Below are 14,193 nucleotides of genomic sequence, written 5' to 3' on the forward strand. Positions count from 1 at the left end.
AACTAATAACGTCGTTGTTATTGATACTATTCCATTGCCTTAATAGATCTATTTTACATGATTTGTCCTGACTTTTAAAAAAAATGCAGTACTAATTTGACTTTATAGTCTTAACTTCCCTTTCCAAAACATAGGCAAAACAAGCTGTCGGAGGATTCAAACACTAGGTTGCATTTTAGGGAGCAAAGGTGGAATCTGCTGAATGAATTTGTAAAACAAGCTGCTGGATACAAAGGACTTGAGTAAAATTTGTTGTCAGACAACACTAAACTGAGGTTAGCTGTGGAAGTACTTCTCTTCTCTGAACCTTTGCATGTTTGAGATTTGTGAGTTTCATGAACTTTGATTCAGTAGATTTAGATCTTTCTGCTGTCTGCAGATCTTGCTGTCTGCCTGTAGACTCAGGTAGATATCATGTGTCATCTTGCGTTTGGCTCCTGTTTTGAAGGTTATGACTCTACAGCTAGGATTATAATTGCTTTAATGAAAGCTGAAAATGGTGCTAGTCTCCAAGTAAAATGACTTGAATGCAAAGCCACTGCAGTAGAACTAGGTAACAGGCCCTTGCTTCTGAAATAAACCGAAGATCTTGCTTTTGTCTGCCACAGACTTGAATCAGAAGTAATATTAAACAGGACTGGAGATTTCGTAGTGAAGTCCTGCAGCACAGATGCTGATAATTCAAGAAAAAATTGTCAGGTTTTCACCATGGGTGAAAGAGCGGATAAATCTGAATTTGAGGGAGGCTTTTTTTTCCTTGCTTTCATTGTCAGATGGGCCTGGAACTACTTTACATTGACACATGGAGATCTGTGGTCTAATGGTGGGCATCTTTCTCTCTTTCAGGTTCTGTGGGTGTCCTGTTGTTGCTGTTGCAGCAAAGCCCGGTGGACCAGAAGCCCCAGAGTCTGAGAACCCGCTAGGTGTTTCTGAATTAATTGAGGTACCTGCTGAAGAACATAAAAGTTCCATCACATTTTATGTTATTCTTTAAGTCTTTTGGAGTACACTGTATTAGTATCTAGAGCTGAGGAACTCCTGCATTATGTCAGTTTTCTTTAGGGATTCCCTTCCAGTGAGTGGAGGACTTGAGGTTGCATGTCCCCAAAGTGGATCTCCTTTTTCAGCTATTAGGCTTCAGTGCCTTTGAACAGCTGTCTTAAGAAACAGCTATCACATGTGGTGAAATTGGTTTTAAATTTGTAAAGAATTACAAAGCATAATGAATTAAATAGCGTTAAAATTCTGCCAAATCCTTGGTAGGTGTTGTTTTATAGTTGTACCACAGTTAAGAAAACAGTAAAGGTATGTAGTCAGGCACTGAAAAGTTACATGTTGGGAATTGTCTCCTTCCTTTGTGTGTTTGTTATCCTCCAGTGTTTAAGTGCATGATTCTTTATTCTGAACAACCCTTACGTCATTCCTTGCACAGGATGGACAGCGCTCAAATAGTGAGCAGGTAGTCTGTAGTTTGTTTTGGTTCTCGTTGTTCTCTGGGTGGCCTCATGACTCCATTCAAGTGCCGCTGTGCATTCAAAGTAATTAATTTCCTCCTGGACTTTTCTTTGGCACACATCACTGTGGTCTTGAACACTTGGCAAACAGTTAATTTACTTCCAAAAGACCTACAGGAAGTGTAGAGGTGACTTTAATCTATATTCAGATTGGGAAGCTGAGGCACAAAGGGGCTAAGTCCACTGAGTTTACTAATTTTGGTTGCCAAATTTAAGGAAACTAGGAACTCTTTTGGGACATGCTTGTGTTCAGATCATAGTACGTGCTAATTTTGATAGCAATTGTGAGCGCTTGGCACTTCTGTTAAGATTTGGGGTTTCTGTTTGGACAGTCTGAGGCATGTAGCTGATGATTACCTGTGAAAAGTTTCATTTTTAAGAGAATAGTGATACATGGGAGTTCTGGCATAAGCAAGCGTAGAATTCATTCTCTAGAGGAGCACCACCTGCCTTCCTGATGAAACCATCTTTCTCTGTGATACTCTGCCTTGCTTACTGCATGCCTTGCACATCTGCAAAAGAGAAAAGAATGGCCTGGATTTACCCTGTGTCTTGAATGAGGTAGGGCCTGGAAAAACCCTATACATGATTGTATAACTAACATATCAGACCCATATGTACAAGAGAAAACTTTTAAGCAAACTGATGCTTCACAGGTATCCTTAGTTCCAGCAGTGTATTTGGGTGTGTGAGTTTGGGGTTTTTTTGGAGGCGGGGATAAATTCTCAGGTTTTCATAAGTTATACAGTAAGTTATATGGCATGAATCTCGTACTGGGAAGGGCCGGAGACTTAAAATAGCTGTTTGAGAGCAATTTATAGCTTGTAGTAGACTTGTCACCCTTTCTGTGAATAAGCTTTAGGGAAAAGTAGCATCTTTGCCCTGGAGGAGTGCCACTGTTATTTGCAGACAGCAGAAAGTAGCCATAAAAGAAAGGCATCATTCTTTGCAGACTTCTCAAGGTCTGATTTGGATGCTTTGGATGCTGCCAGGTTTAAAATATTTGTAGATTGCTGAAGTTAGGGTGCAGCACTGGTTGTCAAAAATCTAGGGATGTCTGGCCCAGTGCAGCCTGGCTTGTACAGAGGCAGGATGTTCTACGTAGCTGCTCTGTGCTGAATGTCACACTGCCTCCCAGGTATGTGTGGCCTGCGATGGACATGCTGGTGTGATGTGGGTATGGCCTTAGAATAGACTTAGCAAGAGTGAGGCTGCCCACAGCAATGTCTAGAGAAGTGGAGGTGGGCAGGTCCTTAGTTCTGTCTTCATCTGGTTCTGGGTAGATGCACAGGGATGTTCCCCTGCGTTAAAAACCTTTGAAGAAAATACCCATGTTGCAGCTGTTTCTGTCAACTAAGACCTAATATTAGAAGAGCTGGCAAATGTTGAGTCCTGCCATTGGGCTTCAAGGTATTATCCTTTCTGTCCTTGATAAGTGACACTCTCTGTTGTTCTGCCATTACAACTTGGGCTTAATCTGCCGTTTCTGACCTTAAAGCAGGCATTAAAGGCAGTGCCAAGTTTATATGCTGATGTTATAACAGATGCAGAGATCAAAAGTGATTTGAGATGGGTGAACTGCTTCCTCTGAAATACTGTTGGGTACCTGACTGCATTTTTATAAATAAGGTCTTCTGTCTATGATGATAATACATTTTAAGAAACATCATATTTGTCAGCAAAACAGAAATCCTAAACTTGGATAATTTCCCTAGAAAATGGTACTCATGTAGCTATTTTTCTTAGTGGTTTGATCTTCCAAGAAGTGTTAACAGAAATCTGAAGGGGAAGTTGACTTTGAAAACTTAACATAGTATAGTAGTTTTTCAGGGAGGGAGGCAAGGATGGGCTTTATGGGACACTAATATCTGTGTACAAGTTCATTTTCACAAAATCCAAAAAAGCTGAAGTAGCAAAACGCACTGTAAAATTGTGCTTTTGAGAGAGGGAAAAGAAAAGGAAGGGGGGGGGGCTTGCAGGATATTTTTTTCTCTTTGCTTTGCTGCAGTGTTTATATTGAGTTTGGCAGCAACTTTATCGCCAATGCAGTTTTGCTAACCAAGCTAAATGTGCAGCGCCAAATCTTTCTAAGGCAGAAAATCGAACTGTTCCTGCTAAGTGTGCGTCTCCTATGGTGCACACAGTTAATTTGACATTGGTACGTTCTGAGCTCATTGGGAGATGCCTGAAATCAGTAAAACTGCAAGCTTGTTCAATCAATCATCCGCTTGCCTGCCTTTTGCTGTATGGCTGTCATGACTTTTCACCCAGGCATGATGCAGCTTTTACCTGTCGTTTATTTATTTTTTTTCTCCTCCCCCTCCCCAGGTCCTGAAGTCCCAGGCTTACCTGCCATCAAGAGACCCCTCAGGAAACTTCCTTATGGCAGTTGACCACTGTTTCTCTATCAAGGGTCAAGGCACAGTGATGACAGGGACTGTTCTTTCTGGCTCTGTTAGCCTTGGTGACAATGTGGAGATTCCTGCCCTGAAGGTGAGTCTCTCATTTTCACTCCCCCCAGTTTTCCTGATAGAAAGACACTCAACAAAGAAGGGAGTGTTCTCTTCCAATTGGAAATTATTCAATTATTTTCTTTTTTTGTGTGTTCTACTATAAGCCACCTTATAATAGCAAGAGACAGAGATTTTTAAATAAGGCAGCCAGTAAAGTTACCTGTTCAGTTTTAGTTGAAGAAGAGAGAAGACTGACCTGAATTAGCATGTTAGACTTTCAAATTCAGAAAAGCAAGGTGGGCATGTATCCAAGATGTGCCCAAGGACTGAGCAAGGTTTGAGTGACATGACATTAATTTGGGACATGCTGCAGTGAGAAGGCTTGCAAAAGAATCTGAGGAGGTAGGCTTCCTGAGATGTCTGGAACTGAAGGAAATAACAAGGAGAACACATTGAAATGCTTGATGCACATTCTCTTTGATTGCTAGGGCTTTAATTGATGCCAGCATGTTCTGGGAGAACTGCTGGGATGCAGTAGGTGGCTTGCTGCTGCTGGGCTTTTTGGAGAGCCTGTAGGAAGTCAAGAGGCCTTTTAGTGGCCTATGAGCTGCTTAACGGTTGTTGCTATTTTATTTCTTTAAAATATGTTCATCCTTTAAAAGAAAACAACGTGACTTTATGCTTGGAACAGGCAAAGCCTATATCACAAATGCTGATTTGAACTGCTCTGACTCTCCCTCTTTATTAATTGTCCAAAAAGAGTCAAGACTTGTGGAACGTTCTGCAGCTGCCACTTAAAATGGACACAGCTGGTTACATTCTGAAAGTAGGCAACTTTTGGCTGAAGGAACCTGGATGGGACCCTTTTGGTGCTGTCAGTGTTATCGTCAAATTGTATTACTATAAGGACCTTATTCTTCTGAGTGAACGTTCTGCTTTCTCACTTTTGCCTGTACTTTGTGGGCAAGTGAAGGATTAAGTGAGGTATTCTGGTTTCACCTGAATTATTTTGCTGATAGCTGTCAACTAACTTTTGGTCAGCCTCTTCTGCGATACCTGTGGCTATCTAGTTTATATTATACTGTCCTTTGAATAAAAGGGATCTGCACATGTACCGCATCGTGTCTGCTTTCCCAGTGGAGTTCCTCACTGCCTATATTCTCATTTGCAGCATGCAGCCCGTTCTGGGAGTCACACTTGTAGTTCCTGCAGGGAATATGCTTTGCTGGGATTGTAGCTCTGGTTTCAGCCTCTCCTGCTTTCCCCTTGCCAGTGTTCCTTCCCATTTCTGTTAGGTTCTGCGTGCTGTCCTGGGCCTGCCTACACAAGGAGTCCAAGGAGGGGCAAGTAGTTAGGAGTACAAGGCTAGTGAGTGCCGAGTGATGGCTCCTGCCCAGTGGGGCCCTGACATAGCTAGTTAGCTACTTTCTGTTTGGCATAGCACCGGCTAAACTTCCTGTAGCTTTGTGCACTGAGAGATGGGGGTGAGACAGATCAGAGTAATTATTTCTTGCAAAGAAAGAATGTGTAACTAGATTATATCTGGAAATGACTGTTCAGCTCTTCATGTATAGTCCAAGAACGTTGTGGAGAAATATGTTTAGGAATTAGTCTGCTCTTTGAGAATCTGTATAAGTATAAAGGGGAAAATGACAAAAGTACAGTGAATAAGTTGCATATTGCAAATGGTTTAAAAGGACAATAGGAAAGGTTGTGAGTGGGATTTTAAAAGATGCTTTATTCCCAAGTGACTGGGGGAGCAGTGAAGTGAAAGGCAAATTAGTAGATAAACAGGTGATTGACAAAGAGAAGCCAGTTTCCTTGGTCTCTATGGCATTAACAGCATCCCTCACAGTTTTAGATATTTTCAATTGCTGTTGATGATTTAATCCTTCTGCTGTCTTGTGTGAAGTAAAAGATGCGTCCGTTCTCTGAGTGGTAATAGTGGTGGGCAGAGTTTTGCATTTTGCTTTTTGCCACTGCAGCTTGTGAATATTCTTGTTTGTATTGTGCAGCTGTGGAAACCAAGGCACAGTAAAAGGAAGCAACTTTTGTAAATTTGAGTTGTGTGTTGTACTTACCCCTGCTAGCATCATGCAGAGTTGGGTTAGGATACCTATAGAAGGTCAAACCTTTCTCAGGCCTACAAGGTAATGGAGGAAGCACATTTCACAACACGTTGTGGTTTATGACTCTATCTGACCTTTTTTTGCCCTGACCCTGTGGTAACTGAGATTGACAGCTGGTGCCCACTGGGCATTTAGGGACATTACAAACCAGCTGCTTTTTAAATTTGAAGAACCCTCTCACCAAATGAAGTGGCATCACCTTCCAGTTCTACTAATGGACTTCGACATCTTTGACCGCTTGAACCTGCACGAAGGAGGGACACAGCAATTAAAAATAAACAGTGACATTCTCAAACGCCCATGCTTGCTCTGATTGAGGCTGAGAGCACCAGCAGTGCTTGGATTCCTTTATGCAGTTGCCTATGTAAATTGCCATCTGGGGTTGATTATGCATATAGCAAAAAGAAAAATTATATGTGTATGTTTGGCAAAAAAGCTTTGACACAGCAAACAGTTCACTATCCAATTGAGTTAGTAATATTTGCTCACTAGCACTTGAAATCCACCTTGAAGAGCATGAACCTAGGATTTCTGCAGCAAAAACATAGTGTTGGCAGAATTCTGAATGTCCTTTAAGATTATTTCAGTGGTCTTTCAATGTCTACAGTCTTCCAGTTTATAAACTGTAACAACTCGTGACATTTTTATTTCTGCTTTGTGGAAGTTCCTGGGGTTTGAATAGTAAGGATTTTTTAAAAATAAAATGAATTTTATTCTACTGATAGGATTGGTGGTAATCACTTCAAAATATTTGTCTAAGTATATTTTGTGTAGTGAATTTAGTTTAAGTGAGCATGAGTGTCAAATTCTGTGCTGCTATGTCTTTGTATAGCATACTTTAATTAAAAAAGGAATGATTTTTTTTCAGTATGGGAAAGTATCTTTGCCTGCCTTATCCAGGTGAAGAAAAAAAAGCCTTAGTAGCTTAAGAACAGCAGCTACTTAGAGGGCAAAAAACCCAGGCAAGAACCAGGACTTTTGTTCTTACCATTGGTTGTCTTAAAACAACAAAAAAAAATCCTTATGTGAAGAGTAATGTAGATTGTTGTATGGTGTCTTCCTTCTGGCCAGTGTTAGTGATTCTAACTTTGGATTGCACAGCTGCAAGCACATTAGAAATACTGGAAGATTGGGTAAAGCAGATGGTAACACACCGATATTCCTTTAAAGATACTTTAGGGCACAGAAAATGTTCCAGGTTGGTTAATAAAAATTACTCTTTCTGTCTTAAGAGTTGTGAAAGATCATAGAAGAGGTCAAGTCTGAATTGAGTAAGGAGGCAGAGATAGATGTGCATGGTTAAAGGATATAAATCTGGTCATCATTAAAGTATCGACTCAGCTTTGCCTTAACTGTGATCAAGTGCTGCAAGTGTACAGCAGCCACAAAGTGTCTATGTGGCAGCCAGGTACAAGGACCACTGTTGGGTGGGTTTTTTTCAGAACTTGTAAAAAGTAGAAACTTTTCTTCTTGCTTTATAGTCAAGTTCCTATTTGTTCTGTTTGGTGTGGTTACTGACAGATGTTAGAGCAAGTTGATGCAAGCTGAATGGCTGGTGGTGGGTAGTAGCTTTACTGGAGCCTGTATAAAAGTACAGTATGCTGCCAGTTTGTACTGCTTTTTGTCAGAAGTTCATGAGCACCTTAAATGCTGAGTAGCTGTGTTATTGTTAAATGGTTATGTTGATATTTTTATGTAGGGATCATGTGGGAATTTTTGCTGTGTGGGGAAGCTGAATAGTGGATCTGGTGTAATATAGTACAAAGTTATTTCTTGTGTAATAAATCGTGTGCACACCCGACCATTGGACTGACCTGGGGAGATGCTTCTTTAGACACTGTCAGATTTCTTTGTCTGCTAGGTGTGGTTGAGCTGTAATCATTAAAGAAGAGGAACAGTCATACCAGCTCCAACCTTCACCATCCCTCAGGTTTGCAGCAGACAATTGCCACTATTAGTGTTGAGCATTTCAATCTCAAGTTGCAGGCGTATTTATGAAACGCTTCTCTTGCAGTGGGAGAGTAGTCATCCAGGTGTTCCAGTACTCTGATATACTTTCAAGAGGACACCAGAGACATCAAATATGAAAAATATAAGAAACTTGCTTCTGTTTATCTATTCAGTTCTCGTAGTAAATGAGACTGTCAGTTTAAACCAGCAGTGGTTTCTGGCTTGGCAAGGGCCTGTTTGCTGTCAAATTATGTTGACTTCATGAACTTTTAAGAAGCATCATTTTGTAAGTGTGACACCAAGGAGCTTCATGGCTTCATATACTTCCACCTTAGGAAAAGAGATAGATTATTGGTTTTCTTAAGCTGCTTTGTTGGCTAGATAACCTTGGTCTGTTTTTTGACAAACATTCTGTAGTTTTTATGGCTCATCCAACAAAAAAGGTCTCCAATGTCTGATAGAATAACCCAAATAGGAGTTGCAAGACTTTTTCCTTCAAACCACTGTAACTGTTCAAATCATAACAGATATATCTGCTTTTGCCCACGAGTACTTCAGCCTATCTGATGTCCCAAGACCTCTGAGCAGTGAGCTTTAGTATGTAAATGTATTAAGAACTTATTTCAGTGTATTTAAGGACTACTTGCACAGTTGCACGGCTAAGTCTTGCCAGAGAACATTTAAATCTCGGAAAAAGTTGGATCAAACCCCACTGAATTGGATCACAAAGACACTTATATGTGGACTTCCATGGTGAAATCTTTAATTTTCACCACTATCGTTTTGAGTTATTTGGACCTCATAATATACCCCTTCCAAATTTCAGGATATCTTGATTGTTTTTGCACTGCAAATAGATAGAACCCTTGCAAAATTTTGTGAGAGTATGTCTGAATACTGTTTATTCCATGTGTTTTTTCCAATGCTCCTTGAATTTTTCTTGCCCAGTGTAGATATAAACAGCTATATAACAGTATGTATGTCTTTGTGGCTTATCCAACAATGAGGCATGTAACAGTAGATATAAAATGCTATGGTTCCTCTGCTGGGGATGAAGTCTGGTTGGCCTTGAACATCTTCGTTTCATTGAAATGCTTTGAAGAAGGGCGGTTCAGAAAACTGGGTTAGGGGAAGAATCAATTAAATGTTACTGATTAAAATCGTGAAAAGGCAGTTCATAACGCATATTAAAATATGTGGGTGATAAAGTACAAGAATCTTAAATCCTCAATCAATAAATCAAACATATACACTTAATTTTATACACGCGGTTTAATTCAGTACAAGTATTAAAGTGTTTCTGTAATTGTCTGCCACTTCTAAAGCACAGTTGTGTTTTTTGGAGATTTTCTCCTTTCCTAGAAAACAAGTGTGAATCCTACTGGTTTTGCATCTGCTGTGGCATTTACTTAAAAGCAAAACATGCAGGATTTGGCTTATACTGGAAAGTACTCCGCTTTCAACATTTGGGATATTATCAGTTGTTTTGGAAGAATTAAACTCCTCAGCACAGTTCTTTGTGGTTAAGTAAAGGATTAAAGACCTGATCCAGTGCCTGTGGAATGAAATTTAGATCTGGCAGTAAAAACTTCTCAAATCTTTTTGGGCTTGATCTCTTGAGAGAATAAGAGTAGCAGATGCTGAGCTCTTTCTAAAGATAATTTCCCTCATTTTCAATGTATGGGTTTGTAACTTTACTGTGTGTTTTTTTGATTTGCTTTTTATTTTTGTTTTAGTACACATTTAAAAAAAAAACAACAAACCAACACTGTGTCTTCAAAAAAACACCAGCAAACAAACAAAAAAAACCCCAAAACCCCCATCACAGAACCCAAGACCCCAAAGAACAGAATCTATTTTAATTTTGTATTTTAAAAAATATATTTCTAGTTAACTTTAGACTTTTAAAAGGTTCAGGAATAAAAATGGTCAGGAGGAGATTTGTATGTTGCAATTCTTTCACTACCTGTTACTGAAGTACAGTGGTTTAGTTCTTATCACTTGCAGTTTTTTTATTAAGTATCATGTAGATACAGTAATAAGAGGGAGCAAGATAAAGTACTTTGTGTGTTAAGGTTTGTTTTCTTGAGGACCAGGGATAATACGGAATAGAAAGGGAGCTCGTTATATATCATAGGGATTTTAAATTTTTTATACTAGGTCAGAGCAGAAGGGAAGGAAGCCAGGGGAGAGCAGCCAACCTGAGCAGTGCTAATCTAAACCATACACTGTATTTTTGGAACTTGTGTGTCTAATGTGATCTCTGTAGGCAGAAAAGTGGCCTAGTCAGTGCTGGCCAGTTAACTCTTCAAATACTAAAATTAATCTGCAGCTTTTTTTGGAGGTCTAGATGTACCCTGTGGTCCCTTCCAGCTAGAAACAGTTGGGATACAGATTGCCTTCTAATGGATGAGAAAATTTGTCCAAAATATCCAAGTTTCTTCCTTCAGTGGATCTGAAAAGGAAGAGATTTGTGTGTAACTTCTACATGGCCTCCATCCACTTAAACTATCTTTAAATGACTTTGGGCATCCAGGCTCCACATAGAAGTGCAGCACTGCTGGAAACTGTGCTGTTCGCCAAGGTAGACTTTAACTTCTGCAGGATTTGCGTGGTACTGATTGCTTGTTCAGGGTTATCTGCAGTGTTGACTGGTTGTAGTTAATGCACGAGATAATTCAAAGTGTGTATTTGTGCTATTGACATGCAGGTAATTATGCCTTAATAGTTAACGAGTGCAGAGTTGTTATTGCCTAAGAACTGGTGTGTTGTTCAATGGGGATACAAGATGAGAAAGAAATACAGGATTGTCTTGACTCTGAGTAGATGAATACTGTGTGAGGTAAAAATCACAGTTTTGTTTGATACAATGACTGGTTTTTCTTAGATAAATCAAACTATGTTTTTTCTGTCCAGATTTCAGTAAAAAATAATTTGTCTCATGAGAACTGTTAGAAAAGCTGAAGAAAGTTGTTACAGAAATACAAGGTGGGAAGGAAGCTGAGGTGAAGAACAGGGAACCAGTGGACTAACAAGAAACTTATACAGGTAGAATTGTTCTGAGGTTGGTTTTGGAGCTGAAGTGTAATAGTTTCATTAGTGACTGTGTGCACTCTTCTACGTATATGTAGGCATAGTCACCATTAGCATGCCACGTTGGTGTGCTCTCGTGAGTAGTGTAGACTGCTGGACGATGTGACTTCCACGTGTAGTCTGTGGTGCTCAGTATTCTGTAGGTCTTTTGGAATTACCAACGTACTGGGTTGCTGGATCTGATGGAAAAGCTTGGTGTCCCAGTACAAAAGTGCTACAGCTGGACACATGGAATGTGTTCTTGTATGTTACATTTGTGAGCCATTTGGCTTCAGTAGGGCAATGTAGTTAAGGATAAATATGTAGGTTTGCAACTCCAAAGCAAAGTTGAAAAGGAAATCAAACATCTAATAGCTATTAAGATGATACCTGATATTCAGATTTCTCTATTGCTTTAACTTCCCTCATCTGCTTATTCTACTTTTTCCTGCCTATTTCCATCTTTAGCTTCTTTTCTAGTCTCAACATTTGCTCTTCAAAGTGACTCATCTTTTCCACTTATGTCACAGGCTGCAAAAACTTTTCTCCCTCCTTTCTCTCAGCTGTTGCAATCTTGAGTAACAATGTGCTTGTGTGTACTTCCCTTCCCCTCGAGTACATCTTGGCTTGAAACCTCTGCTGCTTGAAACCACCATCAGTCAAGGTCAGATGAGAAACCTTGAGGTGGCATTTTTAAAGTTGTTACCATAGGCTGAAGCTAGAGTGGGTCTGATGGGAGAAAGAGCAAGACCTGATAAACATTGAGTGGTGTTATCCTCTCAAGGGCAGTTTCTGAAGATGAGTAAGTCAGTTCTGATACCTCCTCCACAGAATATGCCAGCTATTGTTTTCCTAAGGCTACGTGTCTTGCATTTATAGTTTGAAGAGGAGCACAGGAGCCATCTAAAGTGGGTGCTCTAAGCAATAGCCCTGTAAGCTGTGTACAAGAGGAGAAAAATCTGAAGACGACTTGAGCCATGACTGGGATGCAACTGAACAAAAACATGGATGTTGTCCTGGGGCTTAGTAGGGTAACATATTTCCTGTCAAGCAGTTGCTGCAGTGATTAAGTGTTGTGTTTTTGGGTTTGTGTACCCTAAGGTTCAAGAGTAGTTTGAAACGTAAGTTAATGGACATTGCTATAGTAATCACAAACTTTCATCCAGATGCCTTTTTGTTTAAATTTTATGGTAACTTTTTAAAGCAAAGGATGGCTGGTTTGTGTTTGCATAACTTGTTTGCTTAAGCATTGCTGCTGCCAGACCATTAACTTTATTTTTATTTCTTTTAATTTATCAGGTAAAATTGTTCTCAATTCAATTGAAAACAGACCCACATGCACGTACACATACCGTTTGAGCAGGAATCTTAGTGGAATGCTTGAATAGTAATTGGAAAGGTAGCCTCCTATATGGTAAACATAGCTTTTGCATTGCATTCCTGCTGTGAATGTAACTCTAGTACGAGTAGTCTTAGTTAGGGTAGTGAGCAACTATCATGTTTTAAATATTGAAGTTCAAGTGCTGGAGGCTTTGGCAAAATTTCAGTAACCGGGGTGAAGGAAGGGAATGTCACATTTTGTTCTTCCTTGGTCATCCATATACAGTAAAATTCCTCTTTTGATCAGGCTTTTAAGAAGCAGAACAATTCAGAAAGTGCTACGTTAACTAAGCCATGGTTTGCATATTACAAAGTTCTGCTCAGATCTGGGCACTGGCAAAAAAAGCATGTGAATATTGAAAATGTTATGTAACCAAGACTGTTAAAGATAAACTTCTAAACTTGACCAAAAGACAGAAGAAAATGGACTAGTACATAATGCCCAGGAATCCATAATTAGTCTGTTACCACAGTACTTTCTTGAAGTATTACTAAGACACCATAGCAAGTCCTCTGGATTTCATGTCTTGTAGTGTTTGTTCCTGAGATGGCCCCATTTATAAAACTCTAAATTTTATTTTTTTACCACTATGAAAATTACGAGAATTGACTTTGCTCTTAAAACATTGAGGTGATGAGCTGCACAAATCTGCTGTTGTATGCCTGTGACAATAACGTGTTGTGGAAACTGTATGTAAGATACATCACTAGAGTATTCCCATAACTTTGTATTATAATAGCTGATGCAGTTTGAAATGAAAGAAAAAGTAATACTAGAGAGAGCCAATATTTACAATATCAGCTGGAATAATATAATTATGTAAGCTGCCCAGATAGCACTGTGATGAACATGATACGAATGCCTAGGTACAGATTTTCATTTGCAACTGTCTGAAATGAAAACTACAAACTCCCAGGCTCTTCATGGTTCTAAAGATTAGCTTGAAAGCGTATGCTGTAAAATGCAGTTGGCTTCTCTTTCTTTCTCCTCTAATGAATAAATAATTGAGAATAAACGTTTCACACTTCGGAAATCACAAGGAAAGGTGAAGTAGCCTTTTAAACAGTCGCTGTAGCTAATACATCTTTAAGTACTTAAATTGTAGACTTAAATTCAGGCCTTTGTGCAAGTTAGATTTAGTAGTTGACCTGTCTTCTGGCTAGGCAACCTATTTTTAAGATATATTCTGTGTATAGGGTGTGTAATAGATTCTGCAAAAGAATGGTGTAGATGGCCGCGCTCCTTGTTCAGTTTAGGTGGCAGAGATCATCCATGAGAACAGATTAACTCATTGGAAGCAATGACCCTGTTAAATGTACAGACTTCTTTTTTTTTTTTCTCCTTCAACAGAGAAGAGAGGTACTGAAAAAGATTCAGAAGTCTGTCGTTTCAGGTTTTTGTGAGGTTTCAGAACCTCTTGAAGTTTTTCTGCTCTTTCTCAGTATTAGTCTAAACCACTTCAGTTTTAATTTCAGTTACTATGTTGTAGTTGCTTTTTCTTAATATTGTATTTATTATATAACGCGTTCCAATAAATTTTTATGCTAACCATCCCTGGAAAAGCTTTTTGTCTGATGTGCCGTACCTAGTACATAAGACTGCAACAAGTTCAGTGGTGGCTTAGAGAAAAAAACGTGTGCTATTATAAATCAGTTCAGTTTTGAAATATGGGTATTATTCATGTGGTATTTTCT

General features: G+C 39.3%; 1 protein-coding gene across 3 annotated transcripts in view; it reads left to right on the forward strand.

Moving 5' to 3' along the window:
* EEFSEC (eukaryotic elongation factor, selenocysteine-tRNA specific) overlaps positions 1-14,193 on the forward strand; it is a 128,766-nt gene that overhangs the window by 38,157 nt on the left and 76,416 nt on the right. For all 3 annotated transcript variants that reach the window (XM_056336808.1, XM_056336806.1, XM_056336807.1), the window contains exons 3-4: positions 847-943; positions 3,843-4,007. In XM_056336808.1, coding sequence (XP_056192783.1) covers positions 847-943; positions 3,843-4,007 — 262 coding nt within the window. The remainder of the gene's footprint in view (positions 1-846; positions 944-3,842; positions 4,008-14,193) is intronic.

The sequence above is a fragment of the Falco biarmicus genome, chromosome 4 (assembly GCF_023638135.1).
Source record: "Falco biarmicus isolate bFalBia1 chromosome 4, bFalBia1.pri, whole genome shotgun sequence".
NCBI classification, from domain to species: Eukaryota; Metazoa; Chordata; class Aves; order Falconiformes; family Falconidae; genus Falco; species Falco biarmicus.